Source organism: Teleopsis dalmanni, chromosome 1 (genome assembly GCF_002237135.1).
Source record: "Teleopsis dalmanni isolate 2A chromosome 1, ASM223713v2, whole genome shotgun sequence".
Taxonomy (NCBI): Eukaryota; Metazoa; Arthropoda; class Insecta; order Diptera; family Diopsidae; genus Teleopsis; species Teleopsis dalmanni.
Genome location: NC_051846.1, coordinates 179,970,049 through 179,980,325, shown reverse-complemented (window position 1 = coordinate 179,980,325; position 10,277 = coordinate 179,970,049). Strand labels below are relative to the sequence as shown.

Genomic DNA, 10,277 nt, shown 5'->3' with positions numbered 1-10,277 from the left:
AATTAAAAAGTGATTATTTGAAAAAAAAAAAGATGACACTAAACCGATACGTTTGCTTCTCCGAACGCTTTATGCGTTCCGTAACACATGAGATGATGTCCGGTGGTTAAAAAAAATTGTTTAAAGCTTGAGTTGAACATACAACAAAAATACTTGAAATACACTACACTCAAGTATCAAAGTGTCACTAAACTGTTTAAAATTCAAATGATAATTTTAGTGATCAATATCCAACACTTAGGGATCACTATAGCAACGAGTGCATTGTAGACCTGACTCTAATGCCCTGAAAAGCATACCCAGGGTGTTAGAGACATTAAAAGCATTAGGAAAAATATTCCAAACACACTCTTTTAGTACTTTAATTCTATGCTTAATAGATTTTTCAAAGAATCCTTATTCAACACTTCATATCTAGGTTGCTATTGAAAATGGATAACTCCTCTCCAATACCAATTTTCATGTGTTGAATCAAAAAATTGCCTTTTATATTTATATTGCATTAGTATGGAGCATCTAGTATATGATGCCAGAAGTACTTCTTATAGATGAATATTTGCATTAATAATTATAATGCAGTTAAGTGTTTGTTACTGTAGTTGAAAACTATGATTAAAATAATTTCACAATATATCTTAAGTATCTATACTTTAAGTTTAAAAGCCAGTCTTCAGTCTATTTTAAAATGAATACAAATATAGTTGTTTAAATAGTTCTATTATATTATATTGTGACCTAACCAGCATTTTATAACCAAATTCTGTAACTAAATACATAATTAAAATATTAACTGTAACAAAATATTGAAAACAGATACAATCTGAACTTTTAAATGCTATTTTTATAATGAATAACATCTTTACTATATACTTTAAAGTAAAAATTTTAAATCTCATAGGTTTTAATGTTGCATTAATGTAGGGACGGGATTGCCTGAATAATATATTTTAATCATTTGTTTTTTTTTGTTTGTTAAGCTGAAGCTGTTTTTCATCAAAATATTTTGTTAAATTGCGCAAAAGATTTTTATGACAAATTTGTGTTTTATTACCCAAAATTACATTTAAAAGTACTTACGCCCATTAAGGCGCATATTATATGCAGCATACACAACATTTTCAGAGACTTTTTTAAGGATATGTCTGCCATATTCTGAAATGTTGCTGCAGAGAATGTGCTTCAGCGTAATGATTATACTCCTAAATTAAGGACATTTTAATGCTAAAATTTATATTCCTTTATTAATTTACTGCAATTTAATGTTAATGTTATTTAGTACTGATGGTACAATATATCTTAGCGACGTAAAAATTTATCACATTAAAGACTTAAAAAATATATGCAAATATATATAAGAATTTTTACATGTAAGTCCTTGTTGTAAAGGAAATAAAAATTACATCTTTTTATATTTAAATTTAAAATATTTTAATGTTAGAAGAAATGAATAATTAGTCTTTCAGAAGACATAACATTATAAAGTAGATATAGTAATTTACGATGGCAAGTAAAGAATAATATTGCCTTCTGTCAAGAAAACAACATATCGTAAGTATTACTTGCCATGATGTTAAGTACACCTATTTTTAAATTAATTACTGACTTTTTAATGTAATATATAAAAAATATAAATAAGAAAAGTTATAAATTTTTCAGTAACGAACCATTTTGTAGAATGAATTTATTCATACATAAGCATACTACCAAATTGTATTGTAGGATATGTATCTTAGAGTGATGAAAAGTAATTCTTTTGACTACAATAAATAAATAAAACAAAATAGATCATTTTTATCTCGTGTCAGCAGGCTTTCCTGGCTCAACTTTGTTTGGATATCTGAACATATGAAAGTGTCCCAGGAACTAAAAGGAATAGGAAAGGAAAGTTCTTTCAAACTCCGTAGAGCGAATGTGTTTCGATCATTTTATGTTATTTGCATTGCAGTTCATTCTAAGTAGTTATTGAAATATAATGAAATTAAGGTCTCTGTTGATAGTTAGTATTCTAGAGCAACATAATATTAATAAACATGTGTAGGAGCTATAAATGCTATTATTAATATTATGTTAAAGCTGTTTTGAGCTAGTGCACTCAAACACCTATACTCTTTTTTAACTCGAAGTTTCTTCTTCTTGACTAGATTATTATTTATCACTTCATTAGACTAAGGAATAATTGACCTCAGATCTGCATACCTCCCCGAAGAGCCTGTAACCATTCTAAGATTTGATAACGCAGTGTTGGTAAGTCTGTCAGTTTTCGCAAATAATTTCAGGGCTCTATCCTTTATGTACTTTTTGATGGCATCAATCTTGATGACCCTGAGGATGTCATTCGTCCTAATTTACCATGGAACTTTGAAAAGCCTTCTCAGAGCCTGGCTTTGTGAAATTTCTAGCACATATCATGCCGATATAACTAAATGCTGTGTCTCGGTGGCAGCGCTTAGACTACAAAAGAGTAAATGTTAATGCCGAAAAGTTGATATGAAGGTTTAACCTCAATTGATTACTAAAATTTCAACTGAAATTGGATTAACCGGACCAAAGATATAATGCTGTTGTTTATTATGAACGTGCAGTCCTCCTTTCACTATCACAAACCAATGAAGTTCTCCAAGACAAGGAGCAAATTTAGAGCATTAGCAGTTTCAATAATAACTGTAGAGTTTATAAAAAATTATGAATATCTTAAAATTTATTAACATATTTCAAAGTTCATTTAAATATTAAATGCATTTTTGAGTCTGATTATACTTCCATTAGGCATAAGTTTTGTAATATTTAAGAAAATGAATAAATAAAAAATAACTTAATTTGAAGCTTTAGAAATTGTTCAAGACCGCCAAAAACATCTTTCTTACAATGCGCAACGCTTTGTATTACCACTATGTCAAGATAATAGTGCAACACTTAAGTACCAACACAGCATATATATATATATATATATATATATATGTATATAATAAAGCATAGAAGAGACTCAAGTTGTATACTGCAGAAGAAAAAAATGAAATATTTAAGCTGTGGAATGGGTTTTCTGTTCACTTTTCACAAAAAAATTTAAAGTGCAAAAGAAGCCAAAGAGTGGTAAAGATACTCTAATACCGCAAGTGCAACTAAAACTGTAAGTGCAAGTACGAGTACCAGGGGAATAGCATGTATCATAAATGATTTAATAACTTCACATTCCTGGTACTTCTTTTGCAACTACTGTTGTAAGCATATTTCTGTACAATGACAGTGCAGACATAGTTCGGGTGAAAGCAATTTGAAGACACAAAAAGCAACTCATTCACAAGTCAAGCATTTGCTTCTTCTTAAAAATGACTTTTAAGGTTAACGACTGGCATTTTAAAGTTAAATCACGAAGAGAATAATTATGTCATATCATAATTATTATTACATTAAAATAATAAATGACTGTCAAGGGAATAGTAAGACTTAAGCAATAACTTAAGTAAGATGTCTATGCTTTAGGTATATCTTATGTTGTGTCTAAATTATTTATTAAACTGTTCGCCTTCTATAAACAAATTAATATGAAATATTAAAAAAAGTTGTAACTATAAAGTTCAAAATTGCTTAAACAAAAACTACACCTCATGCTGCTCAGTTGTCAGATTCTCGCAGGTACCATTCAGTTAATAATGTGCTTCACAAAAAATAAACCATTTTTCCATTTTTTCAGGTGCTCAATGCACAACATATGCTCCTTTCTCATGCTACTTTTAGACAAACACTGCAACTTTACTTTCGCTTTACTACCTCTTCTTCTGGAAGTTTTTGCAACCGAACTCTGAGGGCCAAATTCCTGCCACAAGAAATGCACATGTGGCAAACTTTTAAGAAGATTAAGCATGCTGGTTGTATAACCATAAAGTAAGATCAACTTTGGCTGAGATGATGGTGGCTTAGACCATTAAATGGTTACCACAAATGTACACAATTCCATTTAGACTGCTTTAGCGTTTGCATACACTTACGAAAAACAACTTTTAAAATACTTAAAGTGAAAAAAATAAATATAAGATATCAGTACATAGTTGAAACAAAAACACATACGAGCATTCAAGAATATGAAAGAGATATAAAACTTTAGATAAATAAAATTTTCAAGTGTGATCAGTTATACGACCCATTAAACAAATATATAATAAAGTCCAAGACTTAATGTAAAATTTTAATAAAAAAATCAAAATGTATTATATTTGCTTATATTGAATTTGTCTTTGCTTAACTCCGATTTTTCGTACGACTTTTGCAGGTCACACAAAATGGAGTTCCTTTACGAGTTCAGAAGTACCAACACTGAAAAACTAACTCAAATTCATTGGGAACTTATTCAACTTCATTTTTGACCACCTCTACTATTTTTGAAAATTTTGTGTTTTTTGCCTGCAGTTACAAACAATATTTGACGGTCCTTAATGCTGCCAATAATACTTCTACTTATGCTACTTCCAACTCTAGTTTCCTCGCATAGAATCAGTTCACGTTAAGTATACGTCATGTTGACCAAACTGCAGTTCTGTTCAATGGCTGCTTCTTTGCAATTTTAAGTTGTTATATTCTTTCCACTTTTGTGAGTACCCGCAAGTTTTAACTTTACTTTAAATTTATAAATTCCCTTTTGGAAAAAATAAATACCAAAAATAATAATAAGACAAGTACGAGCACCAAAGGAACAAAAGTTTGTCTGTAAGCATTTTTGTTTCAATTGAGTGGAAAAGTATTTTTGAGAAAATTTATTACTTTGATAAATTTTTAATATAAAACAGTACAGTAAATACTTGAAATACTTATTATATCCTTAGTGCATTACGACGTGATTGTAAAAGAAATGCTTTTGTTAGTAAGTTTAAGTGGTATTTATATATTCTTAGCAGTATTGCGATTTTGGTAAGTTATATTAATAACAAAATAACTAAATTTTGAAGCCACAAAAAAAAATTCTTTCTACTTATAATAATTTTGGTAAAAAATGTTTTATCTTATATGTTAAAAAAAAGGAAATGCAGCAAGATTATTGAAAAAGAATTTCTTTAACATACCATAGGTAGAACCAATTATTAAGCAGGTTTCACGTTATATCTAAAACTGATTGCAAAATATGCAAATTAATAAAGCTCCAACTTCGAACATACATATGTCTAAGTCAAGTACTGTTGTCGGCCAATTAGCTAATAAACACTGACTCTGCGCTTCATATTTGGCAGGGTAGGAGTTCAACTCTTGGTACTCGCAGGCTCAAAAAATTATTTATGAATAATAAAATATAAGAAATAATTCTAAGGCTACTGATGATGTTGTATTTGACAATACTCGAAACAGTCAAAAATTCAACTAATGAAAATAATATAGAATGAATTTTAGTTGTTGTAATTCACTACTGTTCGAAACCTCTCTACCAAGTAATTAATTAAATAAATAAATAATAATTAAATAATAAGTTAATGAAATTGGATTTTAACGGCAGTTATGGTGGTAGCGACTATATAGAAAAATAGACTATAATAGAAAAATAAAATTGTCAAATTTTTTTTGTGAAATATGTATGACTTCTGCCGAAAAGAAATTATTACAATATTCGAAACAGAATTATAGGGTCAGCGAAATTTTAATAAATCAACTAACATTTTTGTTGTTGTTTCTTCATTACTTTTCGAACCCTTCGGAAATTGTGAACGTACTGACGCATTTAGTTGTATTTTGGTTCATGTGTTTTAGTACTACGTACTTAAATTTTAAAACTTTAATACTTTTTAAAATATTTAAAAAAAAAAATTAAAGGAATAGTTATGCTCAATTGTAGAATAAAGTATCATAGCTGTCAATACTAACTAGAATGACTAAAATGAAATTGAGCAAATGAATTACTTAAGTACTTCACACAATTAAACTACAGTCCTTAATTATTTATTCAATAAAATTGGACAAAAAAAGACTTGGACAAAAAAAATGTTTTATAGTATCGTACATCATTTTTCCTTAACACATTCCAGTTTATGCTACTGAATATGATGTTTGGAACTATGTATATCAGAAGATAATACAGGTCTTTTTATGTAGTTCTGAATATGAGAGTACTGTGTAATGTTCAATATTAGATTAATAGAATAATAGGAAATAATAGGAAGTAATAATAGGAAACACATCTTCAACAGAGAGAGAGAGAGAGAAAAGGAAATGAAGAGAGAGGGGGGGGGGAGAGAGAGAGAAAGAGAGAGTTTCATATAAAAAACAATACAGTAAACTATTAATGATAACAATTGTTGTCAAACAAAATTACCATACACTTTACTCTTGTTAATACTCGTACAATATATACCGCGTATATATTGTCTTTGCTATAATTAATAAGAATAAAGTCCAATAAAAACTTACTCAAGAGCTACATGCGAGAAAACGTTTAACTTGTAAATGCATTCGCACATAACAGCCAAATCAACGCCCATTACTTCTTTGGAAGTTGCCTTTGACGCAGTTATTTAGAATATATATAATTTAACATTTTTAGATATAACCAACAACTAGAAGAACTATGCTTGCTGCTTATTTTTAAGTAATATCGCATGCCCATCCAGAAATGCAAGCTAAAATTAACGTTCCTCAAATCAGGAACTGCAGAGAACGCCCAAAGCATGCCTAGAGAAAAATTGTTGTAATCAATATTCTTAAGTCCTTTGACGGCCTAAGGTATATGGTACGAAGTAGCACATTGTGGAATATATAATCATTATGGAATATTTTTTAAAATAATCGTTATTTTGAAACAATTCACATTTTGCGGCTTATAATGAAAATATATGTAGGGCTAATAATATTTGTGAATACATAGAATTTACTATGTGCAAAAGTTAATTAAAAATTTGAATTTCCTAGATCAATATAAAACAAGTATTTTCAGTTAAACAAATTTAACATTTATTTAACAATTTTGAAACATGTTTGCAATAATATTTTTTATAACTTTTATAATAAGAAACTGAATGATACAAAACAACACGAACTTGAAAAATAATATATGCACATATATCGTATGCATATCTGATATTTGTATTAAACTGCTAATCTGATAATCAAGTTGGCACATCTCTTATACCGGCAAGCAACCACTTGCCGTCACTGGTTTCAATCGAGAAGTTATTGGGATAGTCCTCTGCGTAATCATTGTCCACTTCAAAAATTTCAAAAAAGTGACCACATTTCAACCTTTGATGCACAGCCAACTTAACCAATTCAGAATAATTTGCCTGACATTTTGGACAAATAAAAATAGCCTTCGGATCTTCAGTATAAGCGAAGTGTTGTGGGCTTAAAATTCCCATAAAATGTTGAAAGTTTCCTTCCACATCTTCGAGAATTATGAAATTGTGATTTTCTTTATTACCTGTAGGTGGAGCGAGATAGAAGGGTACTGTGTATATTTCCTGAGAAGTCTGGCAAAGCTGGAAACAATATAAATTTGCACCTTTCATACGCATCAAGTAGCTTTTATTTCCAGTAGCTTTGTACTTCTTATAAGCGTAAGTAATAGCCTCGATATCACAACTCTCCATCTTCTCATGTTTCAATTTAAGTTGCTCAGGATCGATATAAAATGCTACATTTTTAATACGATACTTTAAGGGCAGTGTCATTTTTCTAACACCGTTTTGAGAAAACCAACGTTCCATTCTTATATTAACTTTTATGCGTTGAATCTTAAAGTTTTCAATATCTGAGCATTCAAGTGAACCCATAAATATCTTGACCGTCTCTAAAAGCATCATAAACACCATATCAATACTTTCGATTATATCAAAATGATTTTCTATTGCTAACTCAGTACTTTCGAATACATATAGGCGATTTTCGATTTTTACATTGTATGCAACTTGTATATGTATAGTCTTAGCCTTAACAAATAGTAAACGTAGCATAGATGGTAGTACATCAGTCGATGCCTCTGATAAGAAATCCATATTTCCTTTATCAATGTTGTCCTTAGTCATCACAAATGTGCTTACACATTTACTTTCAACGATCAGGAGTTTCTTCCTTTCGTCTTCAGTCAACACCAAATATGTGCGTTCATTATTTCTTTCGTAGTGCTTGGCAAATGGTTCCACACGTTCGCTGATATTGTAACAAGTCAGGCAATCAATGATTCTTCCACGATTAGTATGCCAACGGTGATGAAATTCTCTTGTCTGTGGACTGTACACAGTATAAGTAAAGCTGGAATTTGCCTCTTCATAGTTGTTTATATTGCTGAAGTCATTTTTTTCCTTGACCTTAAGACCGAGATACTTATAAAAGTCAGACATCATGCAATTTTTAAGCATACACATTCGATACTTTTCGTTTCGAAATTCAGTTGACTTTAGATCGATGCTTGTAACCTTCTTTTTGGATTTACCAGAGGACTTCAAGAGTGGTTGTAAGTTCGCCATTTTTTACCTGTCCAAATGAACGTTTTTCTACAAAATATTCAGTCTTAAAATTGATGTAATTATGATAATTAGGTCGAATACCTATATAATTCGTTGTAATATTACTAAAAATTGCAAAATACTATTCCAGAATGTTTAGTTCTGAAAAATAAATTCGATGTTAGTTGAATGAAATTGATAACTGAGTTCAAAGTAAATTATTTTGAAATGTCAATTAATCGAATCAAAAAAACAAGCAATGAACAATTTTTGACAGAAATGTGAATACGAACTCAATATTTCTAAAAATTTAGTATATTTTTCAGTAAAGTCTAATTTTACACCATTTTGATTTCTGCTCTTGCCCTGTCTTTTTATAGCAATAAATAAAAGGCTGTTCCTTCAAATCATATTTAATTATGTTATTATATCTATTATTCACTTCTCTACAGTTTACAACTGCAAAAATTTATAATTTACTGTTAAAATAAATATTATGAATAAAAAAAACAATCGGTTCTTGCAATGATTATTATTTCTCACGATGGCACTTACCTGAAATATGGTTATGAAGTCTCGCTGGTTCCAAATTAGCAACGTTGCTGTAAAAAACAGGGTTGTCATTTAGTAAAAAATTAAAAAACTCATTTGTTTATTAATACAAACGAACCGATCAAATGTCAAATTAACGATAAAATTAACAAAATACTGACTTTTTGAAAAATGCAAATTTTTAACAAAAATCTAGAAGAGACTGGAATAATATGCATAGAAGTTATTTTCTTGTTAAATGCTGTTTTGATATTAAAAGAAATTCTGACTAATAATTATTATTCACCACACTTCTTGAAAAAGTCAGGGTTTGAGTAATTTTAAGTTTCCTATACTTTGAAAATTATATATTAAGCTCTTAAATGCTATTAATCAAATAAAAGATCTTTAAAAATATTACAAACGCTTTGCCTTTTTTTCAGTTAAATTGTTTATATTAACAACAAACAAATCAATAAATTTTATATTTAAGGGCTATGTTATACAGAAAGAAATGTCAAATTTAAAATTGTTGTTTTCAATGTATACTAAAAATTTGACAGAACATGACAGGAAGATAAAAATTTCAATTTACATATAGTCACGATGAGGAGGTTTGTATGACTTGTCACGTTAGTCAAAATAGTGTTTTTCAGTCAAAAACATAAAAATATATGTAGTTATATAAGGACATATATACACAAAATAAATATCCTTTAAATGTAGGAAAAAACGGGTCAAAATAGTAATAAGTGTAGGAATTTGACAATTGTTATACGACTGTCTATGCAATATGTTTGTTGGTTATGACCAAAAAGAGAGTTGAATTACTAAAGCGAACGCTTACGAACGAACGAATATTCCCAAGTAATCATATCTGCAAAAGTCCATACGTTCTCTATGGTTCGTCTCTGCCATTTGCAAAATAGTCCACAGATCCTCCATTTAGGTATTAACTCGGGAGGACTTTGGCAAGCTCTTAATCTCTATTTCTATTAGCAATCATTGGATAATTTTGTTTCTATATTGTCGTGATGAATATTTTCATATGTGTATAAAGCAAATCAGTAATAAAAGTAATGTATATAGCACCAAAAATTTGTGTAAAAGAATAGTATTGAAATATAACCATTAAAAATAACTATAACTAATTTATTTGCATTTTAACGTCAGTTATGATGGTAGTGCCTATTTTACTTAAAGAAACTATTGTATATAATATAAGTGATCTACTTGATCTAGTCTGACCGGGATGTCATAAATGTAAATAACACCTTACAGAGAAATATAGACCGCATGGTGGAATACTTTCAGAAATGGAAGATTAAA

At 29.3% G+C, this 10,277-nt stretch overlaps 2 protein-coding genes across 3 annotated transcripts in view; one reads left to right on the top strand and one right to left on the bottom strand.

Moving 5' to 3' along the window:
• Positions 1 to 10,277, top strand: part of LOC119666819 (myosin-G heavy chain-like) — a 377,427-nt gene that overhangs the window by 192,808 nt on the left and 174,342 nt on the right. The window lies entirely within an intron of this gene.
• LOC119670469 (protein terminus-like) lies at positions 6,959 to 9,309 on the bottom strand. Of its 2 annotated transcripts, XM_038080737.1 has the most exons (3): positions 9,256 to 9,309; positions 8,973 to 9,019; positions 6,959 to 8,465 (listed from the first exon to the last, which is right to left on the bottom strand). In XM_038080737.1, the coding sequence occupies exon 3, from the start codon at positions 8,436 to 8,438 to the stop codon at positions 7,083 to 7,085; it is 1,356 nt and encodes a 451-aa protein (XP_037936665.1). In that variant the 5' UTR covers positions 8,439 to 8,465; positions 8,973 to 9,019; positions 9,256 to 9,309; the 3' UTR covers positions 6,959 to 7,082. The 2 variants fall into 2 exon arrangements, with proteins under 2 accessions (XP_037936665.1, XP_037936664.1); XM_038080736.1 differs by lacking the exons at positions 8,973 to 9,019; positions 9,256 to 9,309 and adding an exon at positions 8,520 to 8,624.